Source organism: Furipterus horrens, unplaced genomic scaffold (genome assembly GCF_987537825.1).
Source record: "Furipterus horrens unplaced genomic scaffold, mFurHor1.1.pri manual_scaffold_4, whole genome shotgun sequence".
NCBI lineage: Eukaryota > Metazoa > Chordata > Mammalia > Chiroptera > Furipteridae > Furipterus > Furipterus horrens.
In genome coordinates this window covers 45,574,015-45,586,347 of record NW_028327174.1, presented here as the reverse complement: position 1 = coordinate 45,586,347, position 12,333 = coordinate 45,574,015, and the positions used below count along the sequence as shown (strand labels likewise).

Genomic DNA, 12,333 nt, shown 5'->3' with positions numbered 1-12,333 from the left:
AATGATGCTCTAATGTTGTTTCTTTTTTCTCTATTTTGTTACTTTTGCTGACTTTCTTTTTGTTTAAGAAAATGGGAAGTTCTACTGAGCACCTGTTTTTCTTTGATATTGTGCTTATTTTTGAGTTACATATGCACACTTAGGTTAAAAGATTTAAAAGTAAACAATAACTATATCCCTTTGCACTAAGCTACGTAGCCTGTGTGGCCTATGTGCCCTCCTCCCCTGCCAACATTTTTCAAAGTGAATGTGTTAATTTTTACTATTACCAGCAGTACGTGAGAAGTTCAGGTGCCCGACACTATATTTTGTTTTTGTCATTTTTAATTTTAGCCATTTAAGTAGGTATATATTCATGTTTGATTGTTTTCATTAGCATTTTTCTGATTATCAGTGAATTTTTGCATTATTTTATCATTCATTGACTTTAAGTTTTATCTTCTGTGACGTATTCAAGTATTCCTTATTTTTAATGTGTTTTTTTTTATCAATTTGTAACTATTAATTATATAATCTATTTATAAGGTCTTTGCTGTTTTTACATATGTTGCAAATACCTTTTCCTACTCCAATAATGTGTTTTTTGTTGAACATAAACTTGAAGTCTTAATTTACTCAAATGAATAGTCTTTATAATTAGTGGGTATAGAGTATTTGAAAGAGTTCTGCTCTCTAAATGTTTAGTGGTATTTATTGCTGAAGAATTTTAAGGCTGGATTTTTTTTAAAGAATAATTTATTAGGATTCCATTTTTTAAAAAGTTATGTAGGTATTTAGATTGTCAGGCCTTGGTAACCAAACACTCAACTTTAAATTTTATTATTTTAGATACCTCATAAGTGAAATCACAAAGGATTTACCTCTTTGTGACTGGCCTGTTTTACTTAGCATAATATGTAACAGAATTTCCTCCTTTTTAAGGCTGAATAACCCATTGTATTTATACCACATTTCATTTATCCATTTATCCATCAGTGGGCATTTGGGTTACTTCTACCTTTTGAGCTGTTGTAAATAATTCAGTGGACATGGGTGTATGAATATTTCTTCAAGATCTTGCTTTCAATTCTTTTGGATACCTGTTCAGAAATAGAGTTCCTGGATCATATGGAAGTTCTAGGTACAATTCTTTGAGGCACCTTTATATTGTTTTTCACAGCAATTGCATCATGTTATATTCCCACCAACAGATGGCAAGGAGTAATTTTCCCACATCTTCGCCAACACTCATTTCTGTTTTTTTAAATAGAGGGTGTGAAGTGATATCTGTTTATAGTTTTGAGTTGCATTTCTCTAATGATTGGTAATGTTAAATATCTTTCATATGTTTCTTGGCCAATTCTATATTATCTGTGATGAAATATCTAGTTAAGTCCTTTGCCCGATTTTAATAGGCTTATTTATATATATATATATATTTATGTTGAGTTGTAGGAAATTTTCATTTTTTAAATATGTTCTGAGTATTAACTCCTTACCCAATACATGATGCAAATATTTTCTCTCATTTAATATGTCTTCTTTTTACTCTAATTGTGTTCTTTGCACAGACCTTTAAAAACTTGATGTAGTCCCATTTGTTAATTTTTTCTTTTGTCGTCTGTGCTTTTGTGTCATATCCAAGAAATTATTGTCAAATCCAATGACATGAAGCTTTTCCTCTGTTTCCCTTTAGGAGTTTGAGTTTTGGGTCTTACTTTTAGGTCTTTCATTCATTTTGAGTTAATTTTTATGAATGATTTAAAATAAGACTCCAATTTCATTCTTTTGTATATGGATATCCAGTTTTTCCAACACCATTTGTTGAAGAGACTGTTTTTCCACATTGAATTATCTTAGTTGCTATGGTGAACATCATTTCACCACATATGTGAGGGTTTATTTCTAAACTCTGTATTCTATTCCATTGGTTTACATGCTGTAAAGAACTCTTATACAAGTCTTTTTATTGATGTATGTTTTCCTTCTCTTCAGTGTCTATGTAGGAGTAGAATTACAGGGTCATGGGAAATACACATGTCTGACTTAATTTAGAAAGTGCCAGAGAGTTTTCCAATGTGGTTGTACCAATACTTGGTATTATAGATCTTTTAAATGTTAGCCATTTGGATAGGTAGAGTCATTTTCTCTCGTGGTTAAATTGTTATTGAAGCACTTTAAGTTACCTGAAATTTATCCTTAAATATATGTTCATTTATTATTTTCTCTTACTATAAGCTTATGAGGTGCTACTTGTGCCTCAATTTCTAAATGTTTCATAACATACAGAAGGTACTCAATAAATGCTTATTTTGAAAGAATGGAATAGATGGATGAATAAATTAAAACATGAATCTTTACTTTTTTCCAGAAAGTGCTGAGAGTTGCATTCATAAGCATAGTTGGGATCTTCTCCAAGCTCCAGTAATTTGGTCATGGATATTTTAGTGGTTGAATCACCCCAGGAGAAAAGAATGGTAGAACAAAGTATTAGGACTATGCACTCAGTTTTGCCAAAAATCCAGAAGCTCCCACTGGAAAAAAAAAACAAAACACAACCCAAGAGCATAGTAATAGTGAAAGGCACAATGCCCTGGCTGTGTGGATCAGTTGATTGGAGCCCTGTATAACAAAAATTGTGGGTTTGGTTTCTGGTCAGGGCACATACCTAGGTTGCGGGTTCCATCCCCAAATCGGGGTGTATACTAGAGGCAACCAATTGTTATTTTTTAATTCTCTCTCTCTCTCTCTCTCACCCTTCCTCCTTCTCTAAAATCAATAAACACATTTTTGGGTGAGGATTAAAAAATAAAAGTAAATAATAAAGGGCAGGATGGTCTTAGAAGTTAGAAAAAATCTGCGGAAACAAAATTGAAGAACTTTTAGCTTTATTCTTACAATAGGATTTTTGCTTTATAATGAAATTAATTATTTTATATAAAGTATAGTCATTTGTGTGTAATCCTTTTTTTTTTTTTCTTGCATCCTTGTTGTGTTTCGGGGGCAACAGATTTGGCAACAGGGTTAAAAAGCATCATTCAATCCATAACCACTAGATTACATAGGCAGGGATTAATTTTTCAATGTCCCATATTAGGAAAAGAAGGGCTTCTTTGGAGAAAGGTGTGCAAGGCACATCACACCTGTCCAAAACCCTTTTGCCCATTATACTTAGTTTGGGCTGAGGGGAATATTTTAGGTTTCCCCCCTCTCAGACCACTGGGCCCTTTCTGTCCAAGCCTTTAGGATGGAAGAGAAACCAGTTTTAAAGTGAAGCCCACAGACCACTCCATACTTCATCAACCCAACCACTTAGTTCAGCCAAACCATTGAGTCTCAGGAGGCAGCGATGCAGACAGGATTAAGTGAGGCCTATACGTATGGACAGTCACTTAGGTAATGAGATCATAGGCTTATGCCCTATGAAAACAGAACAAACATGTTAATTTATGCAACATAACCCACAAACTCTATATCTGCAAGACTCTTATTGGAAAGACATCCAGTTGCAAGGCATTTGACATTCTTCTTGCCTGTAAATTAAGCATCTTTGATGATGTCACAGACCTAGTTTAACTTTCAAATGAAAACAAACTTTAAATGAAAATAAACTTTAAAGACAGTTAGCTGCACTACTTTATAGTCTACCACTAAGCATTGTGGTTTTCCTTGAATGGCGATTTTTCTCCTTAAGATTGCCCTCTTTGTAATTAAAGGGACCACATTAAGTCCAGTTTTAATTTATCCTGTTCATTTGCATAAACACAACAAGAGCAGCAAGTGATCACATATGATCTTTACATTGGCTTTGCTGGGACTTACATAAGGAACATTTAGGGTGACTTTCAGTCTGCCCTTCAGGGCACAGAAGCTGAGCCACATACCTGCCATTCAGCCTTGCCTGTAAACACCTGTCTTTTCCAAGTCCATCGGGTTTTCAATTGTGCTTTAAGACCCCTTCTAGCCATCTTTCAGGAAAGAAACCTTCATTCCTTCCCTGGAAAGATTGCCGTGGACTACACAATCAACCAAGGTACCAGGCCTTTTTTCTCGTGGGCTTTTATTACCTTTGAAAGTCAATCTCAGTTCCTCAGGGCTTTTTAGTAACAACCAGAGCCCAAGCATGTCTCCTTTAGGCATTATATTCCAGTCAAAGTCATGGTCAACAAAACCTCTATTAACAACTGGTCTTATTAGTTCTATGCAAAGAACCTTATGTCATTGCTTACTTCTTCAGAATGCCAAATTCTGGAGGGATCAGGTAGGGAGAAAAATATACATGTGAAGGAAAATCCTTGTTGTAATATTCACTAAAATTGCATTTCCATACTTTACATGTTTTTGTTCACTCTCCTACATGTGAGGTTTTTTTAAGGGGGTGGGGGGTGTTGCTGGCTCATTTATTAATTTATTTCGCTTTCATTTTTTTTCCCACTAAAAATTTCATTTGTTTGTTTTTCCATTACAGTTGTCCCAGTTTTTTCCCTATTGCTTCCCTGCACCCAGCCCACCCCTTCTCCCACAGTCAGTCCCCACCCCATTGTCCATGTCCATGGGTCATTTATACAAGTTACTTGACTAGACCCTTCCCCTTCTTACCCACTTCTCTCCCTCCCCCCTTGTCACTGTTAGTCTAGTTGTTTACATGCCTCTGGTTCAGTTTTGCTCATTTGTTTGTGTTGTTCATTAGTTTCCTGTAATAGGTGATAGCATAAGATATTTTTCTTTCGTTGCCTGGCTAATTTAAGAACTTTTAGCTTTATTCTTACAACAATAGGATTTTTGCTTTGAAATGAAGTTAATTGTTTTATATAAAGTATAGTCATTTGTGTGTAATTCTTATAGTACAACTAAATCTTGATTGTTTTGGTATTCATTATTTTGCTTATTAAGCATTCAGGACCTTTTATTTCTCCTTACCTAAATATTTTGGTTCATTTTTCTGTTCAAAATATGGGTTGGCTGAAAAGTCTGTTTTTTCCATTAAAAAAGACACATTTTTCATTTTCACCAATAACTTGACTGATTTGAATATCCTGAGTATGTTGGCTATCTCCCACTATTGGCTTCTAGTGAGTGGAGGCCAGGGCTGCGGCTAAACATCTTCCAATGCATGAGATAGCCCCATAGCAAACAATTATTTGTCCAAAATATCAATAGTACCAAGAAACTTCTCAAACCACTTTTGACATGTGTGATCAGTCACAGCACCTTCTCCACACCCTGCACTTTTTTTTTGTTTTGGTTTTGCATTTACCTTTCTTGAAATTATAAAGCATAATATGTGGAAAATATTGAATATTTTCTTCCATCTTCAATATTAAAATGGCTACACAAAAAATTCACCAACTTTGATACTTCTTTTTAAATGCATGCTGATATGACAGCTGTCACAATACAATCTAACAAAATTGTTTTGAATGAAGTTAAAGACAGCTGAGCACTACTAGAGCCACTGTATGGAAAAAACAAACTTTTTGGCCAACACAATTGTTAGGAAATTAGAGAAAAATAATAAAGGAGTGGAGAGGAACAAACTGAAGAAGGGAAATAGGACGAGCACCCTTTTTACCTATGAATTTTTCCATTAACACAAATGCTCAAGAATTTAGATCATATGTGGAATCTAATGAACAAACTGAAATAACATACAAAATAGAGACAATTCATAGATAGAGGACAGGATGACAGCTAAGGAGGGGGGTGGTAGGGGTGGAGGGACTGAGCAAAAAGGAAAAAGGACTCATGGACATGGCAACAATGTGGTGATTGTATGGGGGTATGAGGGGGTATAAGAGGACTAAATGGTAATGAAAAAATACAATAAAAAAAAAGTTAAAGCTCTCTCTCTCTCTCCCCCCTCATTGCCCCCCCTTCCTCTCTCTCTCAAACCAATACATGAGGAAAAAAACATTTAAAAAGTTAGAAATGACTTCAAAATGCGTAGGACTTAAAAGTGGTTGCTGTAATAATCTCCAATGTTCAATAATTTTGATCTTGTATTTATATAAGTGAACATAATAATCAGGTATTTTATATAATTAAGTTATAAATTTATATCAACATTTGTATTTCTAGGTTTGAAAAACTACCTATAGTTGGTTGATTTTCTGTTATTTTTTGTGCTCATGACATATTGCATAACTAAGTTTGTTTTTTCCTATATTTTGTGACATTTCATCCTACAAAGAATGATTACTCTACAGTGACATTAAATGTCATTGATAAATTGAAGGCCCAGTTTACCTACTGAGAAAAACATAGGGAGGCCTTGATTTATTTTTATTTCCTACCCAGTAACTAATATTTTTGAATAGTCATAGTTGTTTAAATAAGACTTAGCTACAGTTTTGTTAGTGCAATCTATGAATGAATATTGTATTTAATATGAATAGTAATGCTCATTAAATTGCTGTATGACACTTAATAATTTGTGTCCTTTTATTGTGACATATTAAATATTTTTGACTATTCTATTTTGTGTCATAGTTTAGTCACACAATTTAATGGTTGCACATTATATTCTTTTCCCCCCCAGAAAGTCAAATAAAGAAAACCACATTACAGTTTCATAACTACAGCAACATGAATGAAGATCTTAATACAAAAAAGGAAATAGTTTTAGGACACCCTTCAAAAAATGTATCACTGGAAAATGAAAGAAGTCAATTACATTCAAGGAAAAAACGTTTTTTATCATATCCAAGATACGTGGAAGTTATGGTGACAGCTGATGCTAAAATGGTTCATCATCATGGACAAAATTTGCAGCACTACGTACTAACTCTGATATCAATTGTAAGTAAAGTTACGTCCTTTATATTTCCTACAATGTTTGGCACAATATTTTTCTCACATGTAATTTTTAAAAAGTTTTCTTGAACTCTAGATGTAAACAAATTGTATCTAGGTTTAAGGCAAAAAATAATTAATTATTTGGTTTAGTTAGACGTGTAGCAAGTATTTCATCCTGTTACTTGGACAGCTTTCTAAAACATGTAAAAATCTCTGAAGTCACTTAGAGAAAATGCTTGATTTACTTCATCACACGAATGGCTTCTGCCCCCTAGTGACAGGGAAGATCCTAGGAGCATTGATCTTTTGCCCTTTGAATTTGAGTTTTAAAAATTTCACCCTATTTTTGCGTAGAGGGGAGAGTACATTATTTTTACTACTGATACATTGGTCAAATCAGAAATTGGGATGCATGGTATTTTAAGTTATAAATGTTTTTATGGGGATAAAGGGTTAGGCTATTACTAATAGAGCCGCTTTAACAAATTTGGGATGTAAGATCATGGTAGCTGTGAGTCCCTTATCTGATGTTAGAATCTCTGTTGTGCTGTGGTGGAGCTCATATCCATAGAACAGTATTCTAATGCCAGTGAGGAGCACCATATCTGTGTTAGTGGTATCACTCTATATCATATATATATACATACATACACACATATTTTTAGATGTAGGGCCTGCTGATTTGGAGTAATCACTAAAAGCACTCCCCTTCACTAAAAGCACTCCCCTTTCATGTTCATGAGTATCCTGGTTTAGTTGATGAATTATATGGTCACATATTTTTACAGATTCAGGGTATTAGAATCTATCTCATGGGTAGAAATACCTTTATTCACATACAGGAAATTCAGGCCCACTTGGTTGAAAACACTTGTCCAGGACACATCTATATGCCATTGTAAATTTCCCTTAACTAGAAATCCCCAATTAAGTTCTTTGTGATTTAAAGCTCCTAAAAACCCAGTTATTTTTCTTACATATAATGTTTTATCTAATTGGTTAAGTCTATTGTTTTCTCTCCAATTTTAAAAATTATGGGTACAATCATATATCCAGTAATTTATTTTAAGTAGTTGGGAACCTATCCCACTCCCAGGAATTTTGTGGAATTTATGCCACATAGTAAAATTTAATTTTCTTTAGTGTAGGACAATTTCCAGATACAGTGGAAATAAAGAACTGGAGACTCACAAACCTGAGTTTAAATCACCCCTTATCTTGTATGATCTAAAAGGCCTTGAATAAGTTATTTAATTTCTATGAACCTATTTCTCCACTTTTAAAATGTAGATGATAATATTTGCAAGATCATTTTGACATAATACATACTGATCAGCATATAATTATTGCCCAATAAATTTTTTTCCCCTTAGTTTCTCACATTCTAGGAATTAGCCAATTATGTGTCTGTTTGCCTTTTTTATATGGTTTTAATTAATTCTCAAATTTCTTAGATTGAAAAAATTCTTATACATCTTTGAAAACTAAGTCAAAACATGCTTGTCAGCTTAAACCTGAACTTCAAAGTATAGAAAACAATTCTCCCCTGACAAAAAGCATAATTTGTCTTCCCAAACTCTTCTTGTTTGGGGCTACTGCTTGTGCACTCTACGTAATGTACACAGCATTGCTTTTCACCATAAAAAGTAAAATATGAGATCCTTAGGGAAAATAAAGAGGCATAATAATGCTTTAATTAGGCAACACCGACAAATTGATCTCAAAATAGTATAGGACACCATGTTACTGCTCTAAAGATAACACTTCTCATGATTCGCTGGAGCAGGGAGTCTTAGCAGGACAAAACTCCTCCGGAAAGAAAGAAATGCAACAGGGCAGCATTAAGTTCCCAGCCATGGAGAGACAAGAAAGCCTTGGCAATTACACTCACTACTAATAAATTGTAGCTAAACGTATCATTGCATACACAATCGCATAATAATGCAAAATCCAGCTTGGACTTTCCAGGTTAAGACATTGGATTAAATATACATTATATATCATATTATATCTATTATCCAATAATATCAAACTTAAAGAAAAAATTTAAGTTCAATACAAAGAACTTGGCCAGTTATCTCAGGAAAGTTACTTACAACAAACAGATGTAGTTCAGAAAAATATTTGTATATTTTGTTGCCATGTCTCTGCAAGAGCTCCTTCATTTTATCTCAATTTCATGTCATTTATACTTTTCAAGATTACAAGGTAGTTTTTCCATACAGTGTCAAAACATAAAGGAGCCACTATCACCAATTAAACATTTAATAAAATTTGCCATAGCAGAAGGACTTGAAATGTTAGCTGGAAATGAGACAGCATGATGAAATAAAGTTTATCCACATTAAAAAAAAATTGTGAAATTTAACCGTAGTGAGGACAATGACAATTCTACAATCTTCTACAGAGAGAAAAAAAAGAAGCAAGTTCCTACAAAGAATCAGGAATCTAATTGACTTTAGATTACTCAACAGCCACAACAGCAAGACAAGGGAATGATGCCTCTACGATATTCTATATTCAAACTATCGACTCCCAGGGTAGAATAAAATATATTTTTTAAATTCAAGTCCTCAAAACATTTACTTCCAATTCACCCTTTCTAAAAGGGCTCCTGGAAGATGGTTTCCATGTGATGAGGGAACAAACCAAAACAAAGAGATGACGAGGGCCTTGTAACAGAGGAGATACTACCCAGAAGGGAAGAGATGAGCATCTTCAAGACAATGGTGGGGGGAGATTCCAGGGAGAAAAGTGCACCCCAGACGACGACATTACTGGAACAATGGGACACAGGAACAGGCATGTGGGGACCGTCAGCTCCATGCCCTGTGCAGAGGCTGCAAAGGCTTCATCTTTAGTCTGATGCCACTGGGGGGGGGGGGGGGCGGGGGTACTCCACCACAAGTTAGTAAACCAGGAAACAGGAATACACGTCGTTTAGAAAACAGGGACTCCAACGCTAATTCAGTAAAATTGCAAGGAGAACAATTCAGAGAAGTAACCCGATGGTAAGAGTTCAGCAGACCCGGAGTGAAAGCGACCGAAAGACGACAGGGGGGTCTCCAGGAGCGGTATCGGGGTTCGTGAGGAAAGCAAAGTCTGAATAGGAGAACTGATCATGTTGATCTCATGTAAGATCATTCTCTGAAGCTGCTGGAAGTTTGTATAAAGAAAGCCTAGGAGATGAAAACAACAAAAACAACTGTTCTAATTTCAAGAAAAACAGAAAATAAAGAAGGAAAACACCACAATTCTCTGAAATGTTCAACTGTTAATAATATTTGCAAAAGCATAAACGAAACACTGCATAGTCATTTAACGAAAAATTATCATATAAATCTTTGCCCTGGCTGGTTTAGCTCAGTGGATTGAGCGTCGGCCTGCGAGCTAAGTGTCGCTGGTTCGATCTTCCAGTCAGGGTACATCAGAGAAGGAAAACTCTGACTCCAAAAAACCTCCGCTGCCTTGCGGCATACCTCTTCAGGGGAAAGGCTAAGGGAGTAAACCCCGACAGAAAATCCGGAGCCGGAGTCCCTAAGGCGGTTTGACGTTGTAGTCAACACCGGCAACTCCTGCGGCGCACCTGAAGCCAAGCTGTATTGACTCCGTCTTTCCCTTGGACCCTTCAGCTGCGAAGAGAGGGGGGGTCTACTGCATGGGCAACAGCAGACCCTCCATATTACCCTGCCCAGGCTCTGTAGCTTCAGCGTCATCGCAAGATGTCGATTCAACACGGGAGGAGACAGATACCGTGTCACTCCCGAGTCGGACTGCACAGCCATTCTCGGCAGTGCAGATAGACTCTTAAGAAGCTACACCATCGTCTCTCGAGACGGACGGCTGCCGATGACGACGAATGTTTTATCTTAAATTCTTATCAGTGCTAAGTATACATGGTCCATGTTGCCTAAACACAGTATCTGGTACAAAGTAGTCACTCAATAAATAGTTCTTGAAAGAAAAAAAAAAGACTAGGTAATTAAAGTAATACTTTTTTTCACAACACATAACATTATAATAGACAAAAAGAGGTAATCTAAAATTATTTTCCAAAATTTGTATAATATAGACATCTACTTGTTTTATTTAATTGAATTGAATTTTAAAAATGACAACACAGCTATACATAAAAATTTATCCTGATGACACTTTGTTTTTACTTCTGGATCTGAAGTACTTATCTAGACGTATAATTATCTAGATGTAGGTGGAGTATGCTCATTACTAAGGACTTCTAATGAGGACACTGACATGGAAGATGTCAACTGATAGGTAGGAAATTGTATCAATTATATGGAACACTGTAAGATAAACTTTGCAATTTTAAATATTTAAAATAAATGATACTCTTTAAGAAAATTGGGGAGAGGGTAGTGATACTGAAGAAAAATATTAGATTTTGTCAACACAACAGGTTTTGAAGCACATTAAATGACATAACTCTGGTATCAGTGCTTTGGAAATACTAACTAGAAGGAATCAGAGAACACAAGAATAGTTTTCCAAGGGAAATTTTGGAATAGCTACATGCAATGTTAGTTAGAATGCCATCTTCCAAAAAGAGTTATTATTTATATTTTACATTAAAAATCAATTAATTTAATCACTGTTTAGAAGATATTGTGGCATATCTTGAGATAACTAAAGTCATTCATGGAAGTTTTAAAGCCAGAATTTATTGACCTTTTGGCTTCATGGGAAGTATTAAATCTGTTTCTGATATTGCTGAAGCAGCAGACCAATGAACGCACACATTCCCTAGAGTTTTAGTCTCATTAGTAGGGGAGCCAATGACAATTGAAGATGTAATGTTTGTAGATACAGTCAGCTGATTTGTATTAAGCGTTCATTCACAGGGAGATAGTACTGCAGCCCAGTTGAGAAAGAGGAGAGCATTCTAAATATAGATGGGGTAGCAGGAAAAATTTAGGAGGGTAAGTCCCTCTTTTGAGTTAGTTTGTGGTTTGTATATGCTTTTTTTTTCCTCTTCAGAGGTCAAATTTCAGATGACTTCTAAATGACCTGGGGTTAGTGTTTTCTTTATTTTTTTTCTCTTTCATTGAAATAATGTTCAGGTAAGGATATAAGAAAGCAGATTTTAGGGTTTTGTACATAGATGGTTATTTTATTAGTGAAAAACTGACCACAGCTAATATTTGTAGATATAAACAAGTTAAAAGTGAAAGTAAACTTGTAGAAAAAGTGATGTTTTTCTTGGGATTTTCTTAGTTTTAGTATTAAGTCTTATGTCCCTGAAAACCCCTCAGTCCTAGGCTAACTGCGGTAGTTGGTCACACTACAGAGAAATTGCAAAATGTAGTCCCGCTTGTTTTATCTCCACTTGTGAAGTCCATTTCCAAAATTGCTGTAAAGATGTAAGAGGAATGCTGTCTCCATCTAAGTGTCCCCAGATGTTTGTAGTTGAGGAAGGGGCCAATTCAGCTTTTACATATTCTCTCCTAATTTATAAGAAGGCATTAACTGCATTTATTCAAACACACTCAGGATGTTGATAATGTTCTTGGTTATAGTAATTTAGGGAAAAAAAACAAGAAA

At 35.1% G+C, this 12,333-nt stretch overlaps 1 protein-coding gene across 1 annotated transcript in view; it reads left to right on the top strand.

The window, feature by feature from the left end:
* ADAMTS20 (ADAM metallopeptidase with thrombospondin type 1 motif 20) overlaps positions 1–12,333 on the top strand; it is a 170,217-nt gene that overhangs the window by 50,226 nt on the left and 107,658 nt on the right. The window contains exon 4 of the mRNA XM_090275524.1: positions 6,518–6,777. Coding sequence (XP_090131650.1) covers positions 6,518–6,777 — 260 coding nt within the window. The remainder of the gene's footprint in view (positions 1–6,517; positions 6,778–12,333) is intronic.